This window comes from Falco biarmicus, chromosome 2 (genome assembly GCF_023638135.1).
Source record: "Falco biarmicus isolate bFalBia1 chromosome 2, bFalBia1.pri, whole genome shotgun sequence".
Classification (NCBI taxonomy): domain Eukaryota; kingdom Metazoa; phylum Chordata; class Aves; order Falconiformes; family Falconidae; genus Falco; species Falco biarmicus.
This window is the reverse complement of record NC_079289.1, coordinates 28,888,283-28,915,374: the sequence shown is the minus strand read 5'-3', so window position 1 is coordinate 28,915,374 and position 27,092 is coordinate 28,888,283. Positions and strand designations below refer to the sequence as shown.

Below are 27,092 nucleotides of genomic sequence, written 5' to 3'. Positions count from 1 at the left end.
GATCCAATGTAAGTTCAAGTTTGTTACAACTCAGTAGACATGCTTAATTTATTAAACAAGTCTTTGGCTGAAGCTATGGAGGTCAATCATACTACAGCTTCTACAGGATAAAGGTACTTAAAACGGAGAAAAGGGGCTGAAGAATAAGCTTGAGCATTTGTAGTCCTGTTAATGAAGGACAGCTTTGATATTAAAAAGCTTCACACGTCTATGAGTGGCCTACTTTGACCTCCATAAACTTATGATACATGACCAAAGAAAATTCCATTTTACTTGTACCATAGAAGGAAGAGAATTATAGAAAGGAGGAATTATGTTTTTAAAAATTACTAAACAAGCAAGCAAGGCATAACAGGAATCCTCAAAATATCAATAAGCAACCCTATGATAATGTTTTCAGAAAGGTATGTATTCATATACATTACAGATAATTTTTGAACTGTCAACCACAGTCTAAATATGTCCCTTTGTAATTTCTGTGTAAATCTATTATAAGCACAGTAAAATGAAAAGAGTGCATGTTGAAATACTCTTCTTTGTTAAGGGCTTTCTTTTGGCAAAATGTAACCACCAGGTATTCTGAACTTATTTCTAGGAAAATCTAAGCTCAGACTCTCATAACTGAAGCCCAGCCTAAGAAATAAATCACACTTTCTGACTTATCACAGACTTAGTTCCTATCATTTTCCAATTTGTATTTTAAAATCTAGTAGTACCTTGAACAGTTACAAGCTTTAACATAGCTTCTAAGTGTTCTTTTTCAGAAGCTGTAGCTTGATGCAACCAGGCCAGCATGTCTCCTACATACCTAAATAAAGACAGAAATTTTTCTGTAAATCACTGGTTTATGGTGTCAGGCATTTAAAGTGCCAACAGGCAAAAAAAGGATTACTTGATATACATTCTTGCTTGTACTGTACCTCAGAGGATCATGGGAGTGCATTTCAATAGGGCGGGGAGTACCTCCCAGACCTCCTCGAGTAAGAGCATCTATAAAGCCACGGACTACAGCACTCCTCCTAGCTGTTCCAAACTCATCCAGCGTGTACCTGTTAATGAAACATGAAAATGGGTAAAACAAACAGTTCACCTCATCGCAGCTTATTAGCTCAACTTTTAGCTCAGTTAACACAACCATTTTTATAGCTCTAGAAATCTTGTGTCAATACTTCTACTATGAAGCATTCAAAACCATCTGATTTTCTTGACTCCTCTAAACAGATACTAAAGATAGCTTTTCCTTGGTCCTCCCATTCCATTTTTCTTACCCCACACAAGTAAGTAAATGAAAAAGCAGCTTTTCTATTTTTGTATATATAAGCCTGTATAGACAGGTTTAGGACTCCTGTTCACATGTGGTCAAGCCGACTGACAGAAGCAGCAACTTACTGCACTGCAACACAAGGCTTTCTCCTCCTTCTAGGTTACCACATTATTAGTAGCAAAGAGTTATTTTCATCTGGTAGTTGTTCAGTGGTTTTAATCAAATGAGTCTTAGATATTTAATGGATGGACAATTACAGCCCAGAGTGCATAATCTCAAATGGCTTGCCGGTAGTAAAGGAGGTACCAAGAACACTCGTGGCTCACTTTTGAAGCAGTTTACCTTCCTGCTGGGGCTAAAGCACGATAGCAGGTGAAAGATGGGAAATGAACACTGCTAACATCCCTGCTACATCTGCTTAAAAACAGGATTTTTGCAAGCCATGCAACACCTCTGTTTTTTGAAAAAATGAATTTAACATTTTGAACAAAACACATAAATTACAAAGGAGAAAAAGAAAATAAGTGACAGTTTATTTTTCTAATACAACTGAAGAAATGCCAAAGAGTAAGAATGGTGTCACTTACCAATGACACCAAGCAGCTGAACAGATATAAAAATATTAATAATAAAACACATTACTCACTGACTGAAGTAAAATGAGTACTGCATTCATGATTAACAGGTGTGAAGAAAAAAAAAACACAAACCAAACTGTTTCAAGTATGTTCCAAGTTAAGTTCAATTAGATTTCTATAATGCTATAAGAAGTCCATGGGAACGTTCAGTTTTGCTCTTTTCAATCTACATTACTATTTGAGAGAGGGCAAAAAACCACGCTGAAGAACCCGAAAGTTTCTGTTTAAATGTTTTTCTTCATACACTGTATTTGTTAACTCAGACAATAATTATCTGCTATACTAAAAAGTCTAATGAAAAACAGTCTTTAATAAATTACTATTTACAAAAAAATTATGCAATTAAAAGTGGAAGAGATCTGTGATCTGCTGACTACCCACAGGCCAGGAGTAGCAGTACTGCAGTGAAAAATCTCCAAGTGTTTGTAGAAACCAGCTAAGCTTTTTTTCTTCCCCTCCAGTTAACAGCTATATAATAGAACATTTAAAATGCAGCAGTAAAACAGACCTTGTGATCTTACTAGTTTTGAAAACAGCATTTAATAATGATGATTTTCTTTTTTAAAAGAAAAATAAAAACTACTAATTTTCCTTTTGCTCTCAGTAGAACAGGGTATAACTATTATAAAATCCTGCACCTAAAAAAATTTAGTAATAACTATTATTTACACTAGAAACACAGTGTTTACTACTGTTCTTACATATTATTCATGTTAAGGGAACAAACCAATAGTTGGATTCTTTTCAAGCCAGGTTCAATTTTTTAAAAACACAACAAAGTAATGATCACTGGGGGGACAGGAAGGAGGTGGAGAAAAAGCTCTGAGTGATGATGGAAGAGGAAGACTGCTCTGAGCTATGACTCCATGTATTTTCTACGCAACAGTTTTCAATTCTTCTGTTAGAACCAGGAAGTGAAAACCAAACTGAAATGTTTATTTCAGATCCCTACTGACTGCAGTTCCCAAAAGTCCATCCACAGTGTAATCTTTCTGCCACTTTTAAGTTCACAAGACTTAAGTCAATGTAAGAAAACAAGAATGTGTAGCTTTGTTTCTAAACTGCCCTTCTCCATCTTACTCGCTTTCACCCAACCAAATCATAATTTTTATCAGATGCAAGGGCAGTGATTCAGAGGAAAAGTGTTTCGTTCATACAGCAGTGCTTATATGCATAAACCCAACATTCTTCTCTGACATGTTTTTTACATTTTAAACTCAGCAGTTTGTTACATACTAAAGGTATACAAAAATTTTTGGAAGGGACTAAACTACATCTTAAGATCTAAGGTGGAAAGCATCAGTACTGCAATTTTGACAATACTGTTGTAGCAAGTAGTTAATCACGATAATCTATGATGAGAGACATACAGCTGCATCTTCTACAGCAACGGTTACTTTGCCTTTTTGGCAGAAGGAAAGTTCTACCTATAAAGTTCTCCCTTTGGTAATGCTAGTTCTGCTGACTGTGAGAGAGGTGTCAGAAATAAGATAAAGCCTCTTTTGCAAATCCATTTTAAACTGGCCAGCTGTGGATATACAAAAGATGGGGGGGGGGGGGGGGGGAAGTGTGTGTGTGTGTGTGTGTGTGTGTGTCCATCCCATAAATATTAAGAAAGCAAAACAATGGCTTCATGAAGTTTGAAAGTAACATACTTTAACAAAATATTTATTACAGAAAATATAAACTGTATCTATAAAGAATCCTATAAAATGTTGTGAACATAGTTGTTACTGATCCTTTGCAGCTGTCAAAGAAGGCCTGGAGGAGAGGATGCAAGAAAGGATTCTGCAATCCCCAGCTGTGGCCCAACGTACTGCAACACACTACATGCCATAGCTGGAGTGGTCAAGCGACACCACCTCTCCCTCACGTTGACTAGCAGAACTCACTGAGCATGTTGAGATGCGCACTCTTCTCTCATACTGACAGAATTTTTGTCCACTTGCACTATGCATTTTCCCTGTGAAGAGCTCCACGGAGATTTACAGCTTCACACATTTGACACCCTTAAAGGTAAGGCTAGCCTTTTGAAGACCGCCTAGTACTCTGCTGTCTTGGGTGCCTGTGGCTAAAAGTAATTTGCAATAGCTGTAAAGTGTGATGAATGCATTTTTAAAAAAAAACTTAAAAAGCAAAGCAGCATAATAAATACCTCTTCATGTATGGTCACCCCAATAAAACCAGTTCTTACAGTGCCACCTCGTGGTTAAGTTGTCTCTACTAAGTACCACTCCGTTTACATTAAGAAGTTGCTTCAGCAAATTCTGAACAAGAACCGAACAGTAGTATATTTTTAATATGTAAATACCCCTACGCTTTAATGGCCCACATTTAGCAGACTGTTTTTAATAGATTACTGTATAACTCATAATGGAAGACATTCTTACTACCAAAAGCACTTCAATAAGACCTAATTAGCCTTTATCAATTTTTCACTTTGGGAATTTTAGACAATCACATACTTTGGACAGCATTTTGTTCTTCAGAAACACCTTACAATGAGAGCAGCAGCAATTGACAATTCATATAGATTAAAATAAGAACAATCTGACATTTTACTTTAATTAAAAACCACTAAGTTGTAAAAAGTCCAATGACATTTACTGTACCATAATTATGTCAAAAAGACTTCTGAAATTTAAAGAAGTTGAAATAGGATTTTTTATTTTTTAAATATCTTACACAGAAATAAATTTCCACCATCCCTAGCACTGTAATTTATGCCCATATTTAAATTTTATAGGCTGGAAATACTTATTTCTGTTAGCAATAATCGTGAAGATTACTTACTTATACAGGACAGGTCTATCTTGTAAGGCTTCCATGGCTTGAGCAAGAACTGGAGAAATGTCACATGACTCTTGTGTCAAAGTCCTGCATTCATCTATAAAATACCAACACAGATAAAAGTGCATTCTTTACAGTGTAATACCTTTTATAACAAGCTTTTTATAACTCAAAGGTTTTTGAACTGAAGCCTTCAGAATACGCTACCTGACCTAGATTGTGTTAATGAAATTGAACTCCCCCATAAGCAGTACTTCACTGTAAAAGGGATGTCCATCACAAAACTCAACAATAATAAAAATTAAAGGAAGCTTAGTATCTGTTTGCACCCATGTACAAATGTTAAACCATTCAACCATCAGAATTCTGTCAGGCTCCTTTATAACTGTTTACTGCATTGCAGGTAAATTATTAAGAAAAAAGAGAGCAAGTATTTAAGCAAGCTGTGGGTTTGTTTTGTTTTTTTGGTGTGTAGGTGTTTGGTTTTGGGTTTTTTTTTACTTTAATCACATTAACTATATAATCTTGTATATTCCATGCAAGACTGTGGAAAATCACATAAACTAAATCAAACATCCACATAAAAATTATGATTTTTCATTAGGGTGAAACCATAACCATAATTTGAGCTTTCAGCATGCACAGAATAACAGCTAACTAATATAATATTGCATTGCACCAGCCTCTTTTCACAAATCCTCCTGTCAATGACTTACGAAAAGAGAGAAGTCATAAAAAAAATTATGTTTTACACTATCAATATGTTACATCAAACACTGATGCTTGGATCCAGAGTACACAAGCAAAAAAGTAATTGCCAATGCAAGTAATCGCGTAATGCAAAAGAGCATCCTGATAAAATAAAGTGGGTATTTTTAATTTTGAAAGGTAACAAGCCACTCCTCCAGCTAGATCTTACTACCAAATTGTCAAAAACAACTTCCCTGTAACCTGCAAGAATATGAAATGCAATACACTTAATTTGCTTAGACTACCAATTGGTAGTAGTTCTCTGTAGAAAACCATCCAAAGATACAAATAAATAATACACTTTTACAGAGATGAGATTGACCCAAAAAAAAGTGAGAATCTCCAATTAAATATTTGGTTCACAACAAAGCCTTCACTAAGAAGGAAACTCAAAGCTCTGTTAACAGATCTTGGAAAAGGTTTTTGCTGAGTTCAATTCACATCAAGAAATTAAAGGAATCATCATAATAATACTCATAAACATAAAAACATTCTTAGTCCTACTTTGAGTCCATCTGTAAAGTCGTTCATAAGATGTCTCTTGCAGTAAAGCCATCTGTTCCATAATTTCCAAGCTATAAGACAAAAAGATTTTATTTGCAAATACTACTTTAGGTAGTACTAGCAAAGGCATGTACAAATCAAACACATAATTATTAAAATGATGAAAATTTAAAAATTTATTACTATTCTTTGGGTTCTTTGTTAAATACTCTGGGTAGTGATATGAAGTAAAGAATGACACCTTGCTGTAACTTCTGCTTTTAACTAGGAAACGGTTATCCTGCACTCATTTAAGTAGCACTCACCCTGCCCTTTGCTGATTTGTCCGGAGTAGAATCTTGACATCATCGTGAATTTGCTTTACTCTTCCCAAAGCTTTGAAAAAAGCCTAGAGTATATTTAAAAAAGAAAAAAAAAAAAAGAAAGAGAAAAAAAGCACTTTTTAGAAACAGTTGCTTCTCATTCAAATCTCTTAGCACTCTGTACTCCCTATCTCAATTCCATATTTATGTTCCTCGCAGGTCTGTGTTCCATGTGCCGCTTTTAAAACACAAGGCCCCTCTGCTACTTCTCACCTTTCGTTCCACTGTAAGAGTCTTAGGATTTTTTTCTTTCCCATTGCATCACAACCACTTTCTCCCATTAAAAAAAAAATTAATTAATAGCAGCAAACGTGCTCTTAACCTGTTTTTTATGTAGCATATATGTGGTTTACATTTATTAGTTAACACTTTGGGGAGATTTTGACATTATTACTATGCATTCCATCATCTTCTACCCATTTCTACCCATTGACATTGGCAAGTAAAGAGCAAAGTGAAACGTTATAAAGTACAATGACTACAAGTTGATAGTTTCTGTTTTCATATAAGGGGGTAACAATTTCTAAGAAAAATCAAACATTTGCAAGAGACTAGACCAAGGTTTTCCAGGACAATCTTTCCCCACTGAATAACTCAGCGGCAGCAGTGAAAAAAATAAAAAAACCTAGAAGGCCTGGACTTATGGCCAAAAAGGTTATTTTGTCACTCTTTCAGAGAGCAAATGGAAATCCACTAACAATTTCAAACACATCTCTCATTTTTAAAATATCGTGGAGGAGACTAGCTAATTCAGATATAACTGTTTGTTCTGTCTTTTGTGACTGGAACAGTGTGCCTCGGGAAAGTAGAATTTCGTTCTGGCTCAAGTCACAAAAAATATACATTTTCTAAGCGAAGCAGGACACTGTCCTACTGCCTGGCATCAACTGTGTTGAAGATCATGTTTATAAAAACCCAAATCACTCTTCCTTCACGGAAAAAAAACCACAACAGAACATTAAAAAATTGCCAAAACAGAAGCCTAATTTAGAAGACTAAAAATGTTTTAAGCATGCCGGTTGATTCTATCATAGGAGAAAAGCATACATGTGATTTTACTGAAATCTGCCATTTCAGTAGCCCAGCTAAGATTATATCTCAGTTACTTCTGCACATTTTTTATACAGATCAAAGTATCAAAAGGACTAATCCTCATTCGGCTGCAAACCAAGCACTGAACAAATGGCACAGTCCCTGCAACATGTGCGTTTTTGAAACCTGAATGTTCTTTCATGGTAATAGTCAGTACAAAAGCATACAGCAATTACTCAAGTGCACAATCGTTTAACACATTCCATTTATGCTCTCATTAGCACTGTTTATGGTTCTCTGTTCCACATCTTTTATAATGCTTTAACTGCAAACTGGATGCCTGTGGAAACGAGATAGTATGCCTCAGGTAGTCTACATTTAGGTGAAGATTCTATGCAACTACAACAATAAAAAAATCTATTAAGTATACACAATTCTCTCATTACTCAGTTTGCTTTAACTGCAGAACAATGTGCCTTCTTATTCAAGCCATAAACATACTCAAAAACTAGTTTTGGAAGGTGCCTAAAAGCGAATCAGCACCCAATATCTTCGTCAACCAAATAATGAGGGAAAGACTCAGCTTAGATCAAGTCACTGAATACCTGTATGCACACATATGCAAAATGCACATGCACATGGGTAGTACTACGTATTAGTGAAGCACTGAAAATCCCTCATTTGCTTTGTTTGAGTGTGATTACATTTTAAAACGTCTTCACTGAATACTCAGACTTCATAAAGGCTTTCTGAAGTGTAGAACCACACGATAGCTCATTTGCCCTTAACACTCATTACACAAACTAGAATTTAATGTTGATTTTCTTTCTTGTTACTTAAATCTTTCATAACACATTTCAAACACATCAGAAATTCACCATGATGTTAAAAGGTACATTCCTCCATAAGAAATTAAATTACAAACTGATAATAAGATCTCGTGTACAATTCAGCTAGGACGCTTCTACATTTTGGTTCAGGGCAAAGCTTTTAATGTTCATTGAGCTACCTCAGTAATTGGCTCATCTTTCGTGCCTCGGAGCAGGTTTATTTCATCTGGTGTCAGTTGGAATTTTGCTATGAACGCATCTGCAACTTGTGCTTTCATTTCTAGTCTCTGACTGTAATAAAACAGAGTGAAGAGGACATTACCTTTTTATACTTATTTCAGACTTATTTTACATATTCATACTTTTGGAAATATAATCAGCATTAGAAATTGGTGTTATTAAATTCCAGTAGTACATTCTTGCCATCAAACACTTGAGTTGCATCCTCACATACCATTTTCCATTAAGCTTACACAGATTAATGAGTAAAGATAATACAAAGGTAAGTTAGTAATTTGAAAACTAGTAGGTTCTTTAAAAAATATATTCCTTTAGTGTTTGCATCACAAGTTATCTAATCCAGATACTTTGTGCTTGTACAGTTGCAGTGCTTGCAGTTATTTCTTTCAAATTCACCAAGGAAAGGACGGGGTTTCAGTTCACGTTTTCCAAGAGACACAAAGAGCTGTAGCACCCAAAATACGAAAATGACCATTTTTCTTACTAATCTACTTTTCTGCAGAACAGGTTTTCTTTTTAACAATATAGTTGGGATACAAACTTACTAGTCTCACAAGCAATCGAAATGTAAGGGCTCACTCTCTTGTTGATTGCCCTCCCTGAAACAAACGCAGCGGGGACGTAAGGTGCAAACGCCATCTTGTGGGCAGCATCTTTTCGCACACATTTTGTCACACACCTTACAACCACAGGACCCAAATTAACATAGTTGTATTCCACAGGAAGGGACTGGAATTCCTGTAGCAACAGAAAAATTGCTGAAACTGTGGTTCGAGCACACAGCATTCCAGGAAATAAAGACTACTTTTTCAGGATACTGAGAAGACCTAATTAGTTATTTGTAGAAGAATAAGGCTCAATTACTTTACAACCGTTTCAGCTTCCAATTTAATTATTGCAAGGTAAATACACTATTATTATAGAGTGGCAAGACAGACAAGTACACTTCTAATACTGACTGCAATAATTACATTTTCTTGCAAGATCAAAGCTTGAAAAGCTTTCATTTAATTTACCCCTTCTCTACTATCCAAGTATTGTCTGGACTTCACTCTGCTGAAGAAAACTGGCTTCCCTTCTGTAGAAACGTACAACTTTCCCATTCTGCAGTTCCACAAATTCTTTTAGGGATAAGATTAAATGTTTTGCAATTGTCAGTGCTCTAGGACACTGTGCAGTGAGAAGGAGGGAAACATAAAATCCAACAGTGTTTTAAGAGTAAAATTTATGCAAATCAAACAGGAAAGCAACCCAGTACTTTACATTACACAGAAAACACCTAAAGAAAAAGGAAAACCAAAACTCATATGCTTTAATATCACATCCTTAATTTATAAGTCAGGTTTCCCCAAGGTCCCATGCAGATATGGCTATTTTGCCTTTACATCGACAGTTTTGCCATGCTTAAAATCAATCTGTTTAATTTTCTATAAGTAAATTCTACAATTACAAATTCAGGGTCTCCATGAAGCTGAATGTTTCTCAGAGAAGGAACAAGAATGACGGAGGATGATTTCAGCCAACTAAACAGGCAATGATAGCAGATGCATCCAAGAAAAATTACAGTACTTTCCAAGCAATCTGGTAGTAGTTCACTGTAAGTGAGGAAGAATAGGGAAGAAGTCTAAAAAGAGGGGGCTCAAGAGTGCATACACAGCTTGGAAACAAGAAAATGCAGGTACAGGAAGAAAAGAAAGGCATTTGGAAGAGAGGAAAGAGATTGACAAGTGTCACAATGGTTTGGCAAGGAGGTAGAGTCAGTCTTCTAGAAGAAGGAATGGGTCATGGGGAGAAAGAGGTAGGAGAGAATGGAAAGTACCAAAAGGCTCTGAGGGCAGAAAGGGGAGACGTGTGAGGTGATGGCTCTGAAGGGACTGAAGTTGCTCCATCTTCTTTTTTAATAACTTTAGATCTTTCATATTGGGGCGAGGCCATGCAAGACCATCTTCAAACCTAAACAGACCTGGCACTGTTTTCCACTGATAATGCTTTTCTGACACAGAAAGTGTCGTAACCCTCGACACAGTGGAAGGAGAATAGAAGAATACCATTTCGAACACATTCAGTACATTTTCAGCAGGATGATTAGGTGATAAAATCTGAAGAGAGGAAGCCATGGTGTAACTTCAGCTGGAGATGGAGGACAAAATACCAAGAGAAGCTGCCTACAAAACATACAAGAATTAACAAGACAGGAGGACACTAACAAAAGAGTATTTTTAATTAAATACTAGGCTTGTGAGAGATTTTTTGATGATAACTGTGTCATTCTCACAACACAGATGACAGATGGATCAGCTCTGCTCTGCAGCACTATGTTCCATCATTGCAACAATGCCTGAACCATGCTGCTTAGGTTGCCTCAGCCACCCCTGCCCTGTGCTGCCCCTTCCGCTGTACCAGAACTGTTGTTTATATAGTGTCATGTAATGAATTAGATCAGGGAACAAATCTGGCAGGGAAAACCCAGCAGCTTTTACTTTATTTATTTGGGGGGGGGGGGGGGGGGGGGGGCGGAGGTTATATGTATTCTCTAATTCAGTTTACTACAGGCTTGCACTAAGGGACTGTGAGGTACTACGTTCTGTATAGGCAGATCCCCTGTACTACTAAGCGGTGTGCCAGCACTGTGAGCTGCCAGTGGCAAGGGGGCAATGACTAGTTAGCTCACTGCTGCTATGAAACCGCTCATGAAAACTACACTTCAGAACTCTTCTGGGTATAAAAAGGGGTCGTTTCAATAGTCAGTTACAAGAAGTAACAGTAACAATAAAAAAAATCAGGACCCTCCCCTCTCAACCCCCTGCAAAAACCTAGGGGCATATGACATAGCTACTCAAACCAAAACCAGGTAAGGACACTTAAAATTTCACTTAATGATGGTGCTTTCAACAGGACATTCCTGTTTCACACCATCGTACAGAAGAAGTCTAATGCAGCAACATCACCATCACTGGATTTGCTTGAAACAACAGACAATGTAATTTAGTGAATTAATTTAATAGTTTCTCTGAGTCTCTTCTCTTGTGATGGGAATCTCAATTTAATATAAAACCACCAAGCTGAAAATACTTACAATGGATTATCCGTACCTTTAGGGAAGAGAAGGAATGTAGGAAAGAGGCTAGAGAAAGCAAAACCAAGACTTTGGTTTCAACTGAAACAAGAACTCCCACAAACACAGGAGCAGATGGGATGTTGAGAATTTTTTCTGTTCTTTGAACCTGTGTATCTCCTGAATGGATCAACTTTTAAGTACTCTTACAGAAGATTTCCATTTATTATCTCCTGTTCCTCAGGTTTTTTTGAATGTATACTGGGGCAGGGGGAAGTCTGATCTTAAGAAGCGCAGTATAATCGGAGTAACAGTTTTCTTCAGTTTGCTTTGTAGATTTGTTGGAGTTAGGGTTGTAGACTCCCAAAGAACAAAGACCAGAGCCAGGAACTGTACAAACAGCATTCTGTGCCCCCTTCATTCCTGGAGTTATAAAAACAAAGAATGGCAGAAGATCTCACTAGTTTGTCTCTCTCCACCTGCAAGTCCTCACTGTGCACAGTCCTCCCTCCGTTCCTTTTTGCTGCTACAAACGGGGTTCAATCAAATATCGTGCTTTAAAGCCATTTCCATCCCTGGCTGTGTCTTTGGCTGACACCTGCCATAACTGCCCACTGACCCACTCTGCACACTCCCAAATAATTAACTTTTTATAAAAACAGTCTCAATATATTAAACTCTAGCATGCTGGCAAGTTAAAAGTTTCACAATGTAAACCAAGATAACAACCTCAAGGTGGCAGCCATGTTTCATCTATCTTTCTCAAAGCAATGATTCAGACAGAACTGGTGAAAAACATCTATCCTAAACCTAAAAGCATGCATCTGAATTTTGATAAAGCTACATCTTTTGGGCCCTTTACAAAGGACGTGGGATTTCAACAAGCTACTCTGTTTCAAAACCCACGTTAACCACCTCTGTTCATGCTGGCTATGAAAGTTGCCTTGGTTATCAATCTGCATCAGAAAGAGATCCTATATCCTGGATGATGGATCAGGAACAAAACATGTAAGCGCTACATACCCTTGACTTCTACCTGGCAGTATACAGTATTGATGAGACCAATACATTCGCATAGGTATTTAATTTAAAATATATATATATGTATGTATTTCCTCAGACATAAGCTAACAGATATTTAACCAGAATTTAATCAATCTTCTTAAAGCAAGGAAATAGATTAAAATATCACTTAATTTTTCTATAGTTATTTCATTGCGATAAGTGCTATGCAAACTACGATGCAGGTAACAACAACAGCTAGAGTAAGGCCATCTAACAGATAACCCACAGCAGTCAGTATCTGTGCAGACCCTTGGACATTTCAAGACCCATTCACCTTTCTATAAACATAGTGATATCTAAATTGTGTTCTAAGAAAATGCTGTACGGCAGAGGAAAGGCCACACCGTGCTGTTATCCCAAAGTGCTGGGTTTTTTTTTCTTCTACTGAGTTATCCTTGCATAAAGGAAAAAAACTAACAGATCATGGGAACACTGCGCTGATGCAAAGGGGGAAGTGCCAAGGGCTGGTAGACTTCGGAGCAAGGGCGGGGAAATGGGACTCCAACAAAGAGCAATTTCCCCAGTTTTAGTCGTTACCAGGGAGACAGAATTCTTTTGCAAGAGAACTCAAAAGGCTGGGAAAACTATGCACTTCATGCACTTTTGCCTTGAACCAAATACAAATGCATACTGTTTGCTAGGATTATCACCTAGACAGCTCAAAAAATGAGGTGGAGGATAAACAGGCTTTTCCAAAGTTTAATTTTATCTTGCCACCTAATACAGCATAAAAATCTGCTAGCTTCCTTTAACTAGGACAAGTCATAGCAGCACGTTCTGAAATTACTTTCAATTTGTGGTACTGAGTAGTCAACACGTTTTTAAACCCTGAGAAAGATGGAGTATTTCTAATTCATAAAGGAATAACAACCATCTTTAACAGACATGTATAAATGCTTTTCAGTCACAGCTGGAAAAACTACTTTTCTGTGATGGTTTTTGTGGAAGGCAAATATATAAGACTATATAACAAGAACATCCACACACAAGTAAGTGTTAGGAAACCATTCTTAGGAATAAGTACCAGGTGCGAAAATGCATTTGTAAATGCTGAGAACAAATGTTATTATTCTACATTTTGCCTGTCAAACACATCGTTTCATTAAAGGAGAACTGAAATACTGTGAGAAGGTATTCAGTGACCAGTTCCATCTTAGAATATAATTAGGCAATTTTCTCCTTAATTAAAAAATAGGAAAACACAGAAAATCGTTGTAAATTGTCTAGCGTTCCTAGGACACAGGAAAAATAGTAGTAATATTACAGAAGGCTTTAGTGAGACCTTATCTGTAAAACAGATCACAATCCTGATCATCTGTGTTCAAGAACAATGGACTCCCATTAGACCAGAGCTAGCAGGATGATCATTGGGAATGGAGAATCTAATTTATGAGAGGAGATGAAGGAAGCTCTTAAGATAAAGGACAGATGAGAAAAACAGCCAATTTATATCCAAGAATTAGGTTGGAAATTAGGGAAAGGCTTTTACCGGAAAGAACAAGCTTTTGAAGTAAGTGTTCCAAGAACAGAAACACATACAAATTGCAAAAATAGTTCACTAGTTGTTTTTTGAACAGTTGATAAGTTTATGAAAGTCATCAGGCAAATGATAGCAGCAGGACAGTCAAATTGAACTCAGAAGGTTTCTCCCATCTGTAATCCCTGTCTAAAGACAGCTAGCCTGCAATGCTGCAGCCCTATAATACATTCTATAAGCCATATAAAACATTCTGCTCTAAAAATAAATAAGTAAAAATCAAAAAAGCTAAATCAAAAGTCAAGCAACAGAGGACACTAACTGCAAGGAAATTATTCAAATCTTGTTAAACTGATTACTAAACACAAGAATAAAAAAGCTTATATGCTGTAAATAAATTAATAGAATTCAGTAATGTTCTACTTACATACTGATCAGGCTTCCTATAAACTTCATTGGTATCTATCTACAGAACAGCCTGGATAAGCAATTTTCACATGCAAAACTTCACAATAATCATGTGATATATATACCTCCTCGGTAAATCCGTGTTAATGGTCAAGCTACAGTATCTAACTTGTGAAGAGAGTATAATTAAAAAGGAGCGTATTTCCAGTTTATAGATTCTTTTCCCTCTTGTGGAAGTGAGCTAGTTCATAGTGTCAAACCAAACAGACTAATATTTTCAGCATACCTTTCATACAATCGGATATAAACATATTTGAAAGGGGCCTGCTTACTCTAGCTTTGACTTTGCCATCAAATTCAAAAACATTGCCAAAGGCATGACAGTAACATACTGTTCTCTACATCCACCTGGAATAAGATCAGAACAAATCAGCTTAAGCAATAGCAAAAGGAGAACTAAATCAGATAGTGGGAAAACAATAAAGAACCGTAACAAATTTTCACAGAAGACCATGGGCTCTCTGTTCCTGGGCTTTTCTTCTAAGAGCAGATTAGACAAATGTCAGTCAGGAATGGTATCATGTAACTGATTCTGCATTTCTGATGAATGCTTCTCAACCTGAAAGACCATGCTTCATTTCATATTGACCAAGAGTACTTCATGCCTCAACAGAGTACATGGTAGCCAGGTATAAAAGTTGGCAGGATATAAGCCTTTGCGCTGTCTCTGCTGGTCATGGTTAGAATGTGACAAATTAGATTTTTTTTTTTTCTTCAGATCTACTCTAGCTGTTTTGATTCCTGTGTTACACCCTGTTAGCTATACTTTTTGCTTTTATTGGCACAAATCAGGAAGGAAAATCAGCCTCAGAATTTCAAGCCTTCACCCTCCCCCACACTGAATTATAATTCAGTTTAGGCAACCTCTCCTTTTTCTCACGAAGCATATTCAAAGGAATAAATGTAATTACAAGTTTCAAAAGGTCAAGACACGAAATACATCTCATCAGTGCAAACCACCAGATCACCACTTTTCTCAGTGTAGGCTGATGAAAGCAAACCTCTCTAACCTGCTACAAATACTGCTGAACTTCCTGCATCATTTCCATACTAATTATGGCAAGATATTTATTTTAAAAAAAGGAAAAAAAGCATCACCAAGAGACAAGCATGAGAGATCTGTAGTGCAGCACTACTGAAGCAGATGTTCACTAAGAAACACTTTTCCTAAGACTTTTGACCTTGTATTGAGCACAGAGGTGACAGTAACTCCAAAAACCTGTTGAATTTAAATAAAAAGCAAGTCTGAATGTAATTCAATTAAATTAATATACACACTGCTGCATTCCAAGATATGTTTGGGAATCACATTTAATTGCATTTTTAAGAAGTTAAACAATCTTAGTGATACAGAAACTTTTTTTCCAGAATCAACATAACTAATCAGGACTCTTGACATCAAAACATACATGTTGCTCTGCTTAAGAACACAATAGAAGCTTATGAAACAAGATAACGTGTAAAGGTGTTCGAGAACATAATCTCAATGAGAGCTCTGAAACTTGAGCCTGACTCAAAAAATATCCATCCAAGCCACTTCCACTCTCCTTCTTTTATACAGTTTTTAGAGTATGGTCGTCTTTGCTTCCAAAAAACTAATTCTGACTCTCACCAATCTTCTATTTCTGCAAACTTACTTTCTGTAATCTCCCTGATCATATACCTACACTTACAGAATCACTTGAATTTTGTGAGAATTGATCATAGAATGGTTTGGGACCTTAAAGACCATTAGTTCCACCCCCCCTGCCATGGGCAGGGACACCTTCCGCTATATAAGGCTCCTCAAAGCCCCATCCAGCCTGGCCTTGAGCACCGCCAGGGATGGGGCATCCACAGCTGCTCTGGGCAACCTGTGCCAGTGCCTCACCACCTTCACAGTGAAGAAATTCTTCCTAATATCTAATTTAAATCTACCCTTTTCAGTTTAAATCCATTTCCCTATGTCCTGCCACTACATGCCCTTGTAAAAAAAACCTCTCCAGCTTTCTTTTAGGCCCCCTTTAGTTACTGGAAGGCAGCAACGAGGTCTTCCTGGAGCCTTCTCTTCTGCAGGCTGAACAACCCCAGCTCTCTCAGCCTTTCTTCAAAGGAGAGGTGCTCCAGGCCTCTGATCATCTTCATGGCCCTCCTCTGCACTCACTGCAACAGTAAGCCCTCCTAATGTCCTTCTAAGGTCCATGTCCTTCTAATGATGGGGGGCCCAGAGCTGAACGTAGTGCTCTCTTTCTTCAACCGTTAAGATCCACGACTGTCGTTTGTGGCTAACCTCAAATACAGTCTTGCACAATACCTTACCATGAATTGGCTGGTAAAACTACTATGAAGCCAGGCTTCTGGCATTCTGCATACAGTATTTTGGAACTGAACTGTTATTTCTCTGGTTCGGCAACTACTGAACTCCAGAACACTTGTTCCCAATGCAAAGTGAAGCAGCTTAGTGTTGCAAGTGGGTTTTTAGCTTCACTCAAAGGAAAAAAAGAACTAAACTCAGCCACAAGAGAACTGACAACCACAGAAGCTTTTATTAAAATCTCACTTCAAGGAGCAAGATCCTTTTTCTGCCAGCCTATTAGCAATGGCAATAAACAAACCCACATCTTTTAAAATGCACATGTTATTTGAAAACAAACTCATGACTATACATAAAAAGCCTAACGCAACCTGAAAGCAATATTAGCATACTCAAGTAAACGTATAGAAATCTAGTGAACACACACAATTTCTGTGAATTGTTAAAAATCCACTTCAGTAAATTAACTACCTCAATTTTTCTTTATTACCAATGTTTGCTGTGAAATACATTAAAACAAGTATTCTATTCAAGACTCTGTATTGCTGAACAGCAATAAATTAACCTTATGACAAGATAGCTTGAATGGCTTGGACTACATTATTTCACACTATATGGCTTTACTAAGTTGTGATAAGTCTCAATTTTAAAGAGAGAAAAGGAAAAAAAACACCTAGTTTCTACATTAAGCAGACTCCATAATTTAAACAATATGAAGGAAAACTGTTCTGCTTCTAATGTACAGAAATTTTAACTAGTCTTTACAGAAAAAGTAAATGCCAAACAAGCAACTTAATTGACCCAAGAAATGCACCAACTCTGACATGATCACAAACATAAAAATGCAATTGTATTAATGGAAGATTATTTTTTTAATTTGTTATCTAAGTAACATACTCTATTTAGCATTTATGCCAAATCAGGTCTTAAGTTCAAAAACTAAGTTACAAGAAAAACAATGCTGCAAAGCAACAACTCAAGAATGCGGAAGTTTTAAATTAAATCCGAGACAAACGTCTTATTTCCTACTCCAACTATTTAACTAAAAATCTTAAATCGCACATTCTACCAACACAGGAAGTCCCAAATAGCTCATCAGGATTACCTGCAGGTGGACAACTACACCTTCAAACCACGAAACTGAGAAACTAGGATGACCAACAAAGAGTTCCGGTAAGAAGCTTTGGAAATTAAAAACAGTCGTGAACTACATCTAATTACATGGGTGATAATAGAGTGCAAAAACTACTTAGTATAAGAAACCTAGTACCTATACAGAACTACTAAGACAGCCATTCCTTTGCAAGTACTGCAGAAGAGAAAGAATACATTCAAGGATGAAAGCATGAACAAGCACCCTTACTTAAAACATTCATCCTCAAACTCAAGTTCCCATGACCACTCTGCATCTTCAGGAAACCATTCTTCACTGCTATCATGCAGGTTTTGATTTATAAAAAAAGAAGAAAGAAAGACAGAAAGAAAACCAAAAGCCACTACACAGGTTCAAATGCCACATAGAGGAAAATTTCTGAAGAGATATTTACCTTTGCAATCTAAGAAAACAGTTCACTTACTATTTCAATCTTTCCTTTATTTGCTTTGTATAGCTAGTGGAATAAAGTTACAATTCCAATCAAAAAGACTTTGGCTATTGACTTTTCTTTCTCTGCTTCTGGAGTGAACATTCTGTTCTTTTAATTGCAGTTTGCTTTAAACTTCATACTAATTATAACACATTTTGACAAAATTTACTTTCCATGAGAACTGACCAGGCATGAAGAAGGTTTACCCAAGCCAAAGGTTACACCTGTCATTTACTGAAAATGGCCTTAAGACTATTATAAAAAAGCACATCTTCGACCAAAGTCAGAACTAACATATATTCTGAGAACATGAAGGGAAGTAAATAAAAAGCTGTGAAATATAAATCCAATTATTCGCCTAAGTAGCTTCCCATCTTCATCATACTGAGTGAAGACAGCAGCCCATTTACCCTAAATTTTCAAATACAGAAATTAAATATTTTTTAAAGTCTAAATACCTAATTTAAAGTCTAAATACCATAAATGGATGAAATACACCTGAAAGTTTACTGTCTCTCTTCAGTTTTAGAACACTGAATCAAAATCATAACATTTTCCTCATACAAAAACATGGTCAGTTGAAGAAAGTCAGTTAAACACTAATCACAATAGAAGACTTTTTTTTTGACCAATAGCTATCACAGCAAACCATTTACTACAAATCAGAATGATTTCTGAAATTGTTTTTTAAAAAGGCTAAAAAAAAGTGAAAGTAGACGAGCACTTAATGTAGTACTTAATGAGAAAGGCAGAGTCAAAATACCTTTCTTCAAGGACAGTATAAACAATTAGTTCAGCAAAATGACCGAATGTATTATCTGTGCTATTTCCAAATGTTCAATAACTATCACTGTGAAAAAGAACATGACTAATGTGAAAAGGAAGAACATAACTAATCTTATTTTTCAGGGTAATGTTCAAAAACATACATTACTCAGCACTGATTTAAGAACTTAACTCACACACACTCTGGTACATAGAACAATTTGTTTTTTTAAAAATATTTTTATGTTAAATTAAAAAATTACACAGAACACTCTACTATACTGGTGCTATTCGAATACAAATTCCCATTATCCTAAACTTCAAGTAGCTTCTACCCAACATGTTTTCTTGGGAAAAGCCTATCATTAAATAAACAGCTGGGAGGACAGCAGAGAGCAGAAATAAAACTTAGGACCGATGAAATCTGAAGACAACTTCTGTGTTTCATAATAAGAAAAGGGACATTTTTTATAGGAAGAACGCTACAAAATTGATTATGCTCAGCAATTACTGTCTTGCTCTAGACTGAATGTTCTTGCTTTAAAGTCATTGTTTGAATTATAACCTTTTTGAATTGGTCCAGCTTTCATCTCTGCATTTTGATCAGACAGCATTCATTTTAAGACAACCCTCAGAAGACAGAGAAGCCATGCCCTCCCAGTTTCACCATTTACTCCTTTGTTGGCTAAGAAATGCTACTTAAGTTGACGGAATCAGCAATTTAAGACCTTTATTTTGTCTGACTGCAGGCAAGATTTCAGCTTTTCAAAAAACCCCTAACATTAGGTAGCAAATGCCTCTTCCATGTGTCCAATGAAAACCAAAGCGATGAATCAGAACAGTCATTTAATGAGTTAAAAGAAAAGGTGACTAAAATTTCCCCAGTGAATGGAACAGCCTTCCCATTGCTGCTTTTGCTTAATTTTTTTTGTAAGTTTAGCCAGAAAAAAAGTTAACTTTGTTAATAAATGACACTACAAGTCTTCCATAACCTTATTGTAAAATCACAAGTATTATTTGGCTTCTGCTAGCGGTTACTTCATGGCATACTTAAAAAAAAACCTTTCAAAAGAAAACTTTTTCCTATGTACGTGCTTCTGAAGTCACGCAGACCTTAAAAGGATAGGCTACTTCTTAAACCTTTCTTCCTCCTCATACAAGGGGGATGTTCTGTCTCTCAAAGGAATTAGCAGAAAGTCTTCTAAGTAAACTATTGTGTCAGTAAGGACTATATTGTAGAAGTATTAATGTACAATGTGCATAATCTCTTTTAACGGAATTTAAGGCCAATTAGACATACAACACTTGGGACTGGTCTTAGCATGTTCCATTCTGCTTCAAAACTACGAATCACAGCAGCTTTACTTTTCTTGAGACTACAAAAATATATGACCACTTCTCTGTCCTACTACCTCACATACTCATATTTAAAAGAAAAAAATTTCTAAGACTTGGGTTCAGCTCACTTACTTAAAACTGTAACTTCACCAAACCCTTCATTTTTTATCAACCAGCGTTGTAGTTTATGCAGTTATTCCACACTCAGCATTTAATATATGTACAGATTACACTCTTAACTTCACATTCAGACTCTCACAGGACATAATCCACTTCCTACTGAAGTCTACAACATGAACCTACTAAATTTGAAAGCACACCCAGAGATATACAAGCCATAATTTCTACTAGAAACTTATCACTGGAAATAATTATTTCTAATCTCCAAGTGAACTGCATATAATTTTCAGAAGAAAGATCATAAAGCAAGGAGATTCATTCTTCTACACTGACAAAGTCTAAAGCTGTAAAACCAGATACCCCAGCCATAAAAATAATAAAGATTACTTGAATCTGTCGTAGGCTGTTATCCTCTTCCCATGAATAAAAATACTGAAAACAGCAAAATACAAATCTTTTCTTCCACCAGAGGCTGGAGAACCAAGGGAAAAAGTGGTCTGTGTCAGGCTCATTAAACAAGTACTTATGTATTTCGCAGCTAGCTTTAAATATGGCAGAGTAGGTTATAATCCAACTTTGTTACTACATACAGTCCCGGAACAACGGAGTGACTTCCACTGGATATGAAGCATTAACAACAAGAGGCCTGCGAAACTGATGAGACACTGAGTAAGCCAGTGTCTGTTACAAACCAAAACAACTTACACTATCAACTGACATTAGGTAAAGCACATCCATATTCAGCACACTCTAACACTGTAACTGATTCTCTTCCCTAAAGGGACATTTTTTATTGCAACAAGCACTAACACATGTTTTTATCTTTCTGCATCCTCTAGTAATAAAACTATGAGTTCAGTATTTTTATTCCAACTGAGCTACAAATAAAGATAGTGTTAAAAACAAAGTACAAATACAAAAAACCCCAAAGTCATTATTCAAAAATAAGAGTGGCAGAATCAGACCTAGAAGAAAATTCCACCAGTACTGTCATGTCTTCAAGAAATAAACAGTGGTATACCTACTTTTCTGCCTGGAGTTTTGTGGTTTTTACTATCAAGTCCTGGGTTTGTTCCTTTGCTGCCTAAAACACAATTAGAATCATTAAGCATGTGAAAAACACAAATACATCAAATGTATTACACAATCTTTAAAATAATACTTTTGAAGCTTTCTGACTATAAGCAGTTCAAAGAGTGTACTCTTTGAAACAAAAGGACTTCTCGAAATAAGTATTCATTAACTCCATTTTCAGGCACGATAAATATGCTCATCCATATATATTTTCATCTTTATACACATTTACATTCACACACTGTTGATTTTTAATTTATATTTAATGCCATAACATTATTATAAATATGCAAAATAGTTCTGATTATTTTGTTTGTCCATTGACTGTACCTTGTTTGCTGTTGATGAAAATGAAAAAGGAAACAAGTTCCTTCAGACTGAACTGTCCAGTACCAGTGTCCATCCAGACATTTTAGACAACATGAATATAACTCTGCTGGTCTATGCAAGTTTAGCTCTACAGAGAAGCTTACAGGGCTGTAAGTATCAAAAAAATTATGAAAAATGTCTTCACTAAAAGGGTAATCAAGCACTGGGACAGTCTGTGCAGGCAAGTGGCTCATCCCTGGAGATATTTACAAGACGTGTAGATGAAGTGCTTAGGGACATGGTTTAGTGGTGGACTTGGCAGTCCTGGGTTTACAGTTGGACTATATGATCCTAAAGGTCTTTTCCAACCTAAATGATTCCGTGATGCTAAAAGCAATGCACTCACAAAGTTAATCACAGCCCTGAATGTTCAGTGATGACAATGCAAGGGAATCCATGCAGAAACCATTCTGGTACTGACAGCAGGTGCATGACTAAAGGGATTGCTGTGACTGAAATTAAAGGAGTTCTGACACTTATCACTCAGCAAGAAGATAAAAGACATCCGGAATTGTTGGTTTCCCACTGGATACCACCAGTGACCATTTAGGCAGAAAAGTAAGATTTAACGAGAACAAAACCCTGAAATCAAAATGCATTCAGTATGGCATAATACTGAAAGTAAAGAGGTAGAAACAGCTATAAAGATAATCTGCATGAATGATTTCAAGACTGTAATAGGTCTAAATTACAGCATTTGCCAAAATGAAGATGCCAGTCTTGAAACCTGAGGTCTAACGCAATTACATACGTACACCGATCCATTTCAGCCTTTTCATCTGCCACACTACACTAGTTACAATGGAAAAGCAGTCAAGGGACAGGAATGCTTTGAAAGGTGAAAGTAGGACTGCAATCACTCAAGTACAACTTCAGTCATCAGAGGGAGCCTGAGCTGTTCCATTAATATATGACTGTTCCATGGCAGGGGGCTTAGAACTAGTTGATCTTTCGGGTCCCTTCCAACCCAAATCATTCTATGATTCTATGAATACAGACAGCGAGCACCACTGAGGTGCCAGTTGCTGAATTTTCTAAAGGAAATCATTATGGATTAGCACACAAATTTAATAAAAACTCATCAGAATTTACTGAGCATTTACTAGTTCCAAAATAAATTAAGATATCTTTAAGCTTTTTATATCTTATATAAATAATATTTAGGTTTTTTAACATGTATTTATATTTTAACCTTTTTTTTAATGATACTGATTTTCAGTGCTTCAGCCTAATAAAAAAAACCCAAAAGACTATTACAACGAAAGACTAGACTTGAACAGGATCAAAATCTACTAATTCCAGACTTTTTTCCTCCACCATTCACAGTTGCAGATTTTCATAAACAAACAAAAAAACCCACAGAAGAAGAAATTTGCATCTTTTCTATTACTTTTTAGACAGAAGAATTGCCAAGAAGAATTTTAATAGCAGGACAGCAGAAAGGAAGGAAAAGCACTTTTTCTGGATACAGCTAGATACACCAGGAAGATAGTTTTCATTGATATGCATTAAAATACATGCCAGTTACTGTAATTATTGTATGTACGTAATGTAAGAGCTTACATCTAACCAAAACAAAGTAACTGGCAGAAAAAAATTAAACATGCCAGAAAAATGAGAGTTGATATTTGATGTTTCTTGCAGATGTCGAATAGAAATATTTCTCTCTTCCTCCCCACCTCAGTATACCAATTAAAACTTTAATTATCCTTCAACCCTGCATTATTCCATTCCAGCACTTGCCTCCTTCTTTCCCTTTCAGTCCTTGCATTTATGAAGTCACTGTCCTGAAATCAGATCTGACAGTATCTGGCTACTTGGATTGGATGGTATTACATACTTACAAAACAAAAAAGGCAAGAATCTTTATGGGTCTTCTTATTCAGCTTGAGCACATGCTTGCAAGTCTTTTTAACAGGTAAGTTTAAGCAGATGCTTGCAAGTCTTCAGATATTGCACATAAAATATCAGAGTATTTGACAACTAAGTGCTAGTTCATGGGCTTAATAACTTACATACAGACAAAGAAAACATAGATTAAATTGAAACAAGTTATGAGTTCCACAGGGCTCTAGAGGAAACCTCCTGTAGGGCCCAGAACAAAACTGCCTACTGACTTTTAACAGAAAAAGAAATCACTGCAGGGTGGCTCTACTCTGGCAGGGGGATCACAGATGATAGCTACACTTTATGATCTAATGACAAAAAAAAAAAAAGAGCAAAAATCTGCATGGACACTTGACTCATTTACACATCTAAGAGTTTAATCAAACAGTTCCTGAACTGCACTAGGGAATTCATCCACATCAACAGCATTCAAAGAGATCCGAGACGTGCAAGGTGCATTACGCATTCCCTTCCAAAATTGAAATTTAAGCACCACAGTGGGCTACACTGTACTCACACCGCTTGGAACAAGTTTATCAAACTACAAGCATTCTTATGGGGATTACATATAATGACAACAAAACCTATTCATCCAAGTAGGACATCTAATGTCCCCACACACACATTAGGAGTGGGAAAAGCAACTGTTTGCACAAGATCTTTTAGTGAAGGATTCGCACAATGTACCTTATGTGTTGTATTCAGAACAGATTTGTTTTGGCAAAACGTCTACACGTCAGAATCCATAAATCTTTTAAAAACTCATCACTGTGTTGAATATTGAACTTGTACATTAAAACCAAACCAGACTTAGTAACGCACTATAAAACACAACTTTTTTTTCCCCTGTAAAATATTGCAGATTCAAAATTGGTTTTGTTGCATACCAGTATTCTGAGACAATGTCATGAAACAAAACCTGCCGAAAGAAGATGGCACACTGGATTTGTCTGCCTCTTTGGATTACAAAATACTTTATGACTATACTTGAGGTATTTACATGAACACATAACAGATCTATTCAATGGGAAAGACACGCAAATTTTGAACAGAAATACAGAAACGTAATTAACCCTTTAATCTCACACACATCCAACCTAATAAAGTATTTTCTCTCCACTCACATATAAATGGATATCACAGTGCTATTCTCAAAATATGCATATTGCTGCATTATAAATTGCAATTTGGAAGACATTAAAATTACTCTCTCAGTACATTTTCTAAATAAGTAGGGAGAAATAAATCAATATCCCAAAGTAACATCATATGCATACTATGGAAACATCTCAATACTGCAGTTAATCCTCCAAAAAAATTATTTATCCTTCTACAAGAAAGCAGTCGCACCTCAAAAAGAAACACATACAAAGCACATCTGTTTATTCATTACCTTCAAACGACTAGACATATCTTCACAGCAGCTGCTCATCGCTTGCACATCTTCGTTTATACTCTCAAGCTCCTAAGTAAGTTCAAATAACAGTAACTGTGTTTTAAATCAGAAATGCCATGCCTAGGCCCAGATTCATCCCACCAAAATGACATGCCCAAGTTGCAAAGCACATAGTTGCTCTTGGTTCCTTGTTAACCAATGACCTGAATGCACCTCTACAGATCAACATTCACTTGGCATTTTTATCTGTTTGAAACATCAACTCTCTCTGTGCAGAATTTGCACCAAAAGAAACAAACAAAACCATTACTGTAAAAGTATATTTGTCCTGGAAAGTCAAAAACACTCTTAATCCTTTTTTCTTTTTTTAAACTTTAAATTACATAGCAGTACACTTGCAAGATTGCTAGTCACACTGTAAAAGTGCTACCTCTTTAACTTGCTTGAATATGTGGACAAATTCTTCATTTATGGCTAAGCTTCGTCGTTCAATGTCTCCACGCAAGTTTCTTCGGGTGCGCAAACTATTTTCGACAAAAAAGGTTGACAGAGCCTTCAGTGCTTCCAGCATTTCCTAGAAAATGAAAAACACTTTAACTTCCCATAAAGTTACTAAGAAGCAAGTTACACAGCATGTAACCATCCCAAGCTCATGGTCTTATTAAAAACAAACAAACAAACAAAAAAACCCAATCCACCAAAACCCCAACATGACTACATGGTTTCAGAAGAAAAACTACCCAAATACAGTCCAGATGAGTTGATAAATAACCAAAATACTTGCTGAGTCTTTCTTTTTCTCATATAACACACAACTTCGTCTACTATTTTAGAATAGCTTTAATCAATCAGCTTACATTCGGTTAAAACAGGAGCTATCCACTGCTAGAAAACACTGAAATCAGAAAAAGCTGGGTGCCCTCAAGCTAAGCAATACAAACCTCCCGGCGACTTGAAGGGATCGAACAGGAGCGTGGCATGTCTCAAGCGAAGCAAAACCGAATTTTATTTTTAATTAAGGCTGCAAACGTCAGCCTGCGACTCCGCAGCGGAACTGAGGGTATGACAGGGCTCGCTTCCCAATCCCGGAGCCTATCGGGGCTGGCAACCCCTGACAGCTCATCCGGCCGGTCCCCCGCAGCGTGCCCCCCACCGGGCAGGCCCCGGGCCTCGCCTCGGCCCCTCAGCCGCCGCCCTCCCCACCTTATCGTTGTCCAGGCGAGTCTCCAGGATCTTGTTGAGCTTGCGGGACAGCGGGTTGCTGCCGGGGGCAGCCGGGAGCCCCGGAGCGGGGACAGCGGGCGGCGGCGCGGCGGTGTCAGCCATAGCTGCGGCCCTCCCCGGCCGCCTTCACCAATGGCCGCGGCGGCGGACCGGCTCCGGCGGAAACGCACTCCCGAGGCTTTGGTTCCGGCCCGGCCCGCGGGCCCGCGGCAGCTGGTTGAGAGAGCGGGACGTTTGGTCACTGATTCAGGGGAATAAATAAAAGATTTGGGGGTGATGAGAAGAAAGAGGACTCACTTCCTGAGGTCGGATGGCTGTATTCATCTCATGAAATAAACGGTTTAGTTCTGAGCTGTAACAACATGGAAAAATAAGTGGACTCTTTGCTGTATAAGCTAATAGCATCCACAGTAAAAGCGTGTCAAAATAAGCATTGCACAGGCAATTTACAGCCTGTTTCCGTTGGTCTGATGGTGTGTGGATCAAAAAGCAAAGACTGGAGGGAGCACTGGGCTGCCTTCCGGGCCCCAGTGGCCCTGTGGGTCCTGCCTGAGGGGAGCAGCCA

The 27,092-nt window shown here is 37.1% G+C and overlaps 1 protein-coding gene across 2 annotated transcripts in view; it reads right to left on the bottom strand.

Moving 5' to 3' along the window:
- COG6 (component of oligomeric golgi complex 6) overlaps positions 1–26,681 on the bottom strand; it is a 59,538-nt gene extending 32,857 nt beyond the window's left edge. Inside the window, exons 1-10 of one of the 2 annotated variants that reach the window (XM_056328381.1) lie at positions 26,507–26,681; positions 25,734–25,877; positions 25,301–25,372; positions 21,603–21,661; positions 8,350–8,461; positions 6,252–6,334; positions 5,947–6,017; positions 4,696–4,789; positions 921–1,049; positions 717–808 (exon numbers count right to left, since the gene is read on the bottom strand). In XM_056328381.1, the coding sequence (XP_056184356.1) occupies positions 717–808; positions 921–1,049; positions 4,696–4,789; positions 5,947–6,017; positions 6,252–6,334; positions 8,350–8,461; positions 21,603–21,661; positions 25,301–25,372; positions 25,734–25,877; positions 26,507–26,629 (979 nt within the window). In that variant the 5' untranslated portion in view covers positions 26,630–26,681. Of the gene's footprint in view, positions 1–716; positions 809–920; positions 1,050–4,695; positions 4,790–5,946; positions 6,018–6,251; positions 6,335–8,349; positions 8,462–21,602; positions 21,662–25,300; positions 25,373–25,733; positions 25,878–26,244; positions 26,395–26,506 lie in introns of those variants that run through there. The other variant, XM_056328382.1, reaches the window with a different exon arrangement.
- Between the last annotated feature and the right edge of the window lie 411 nt (positions 26,682–27,092).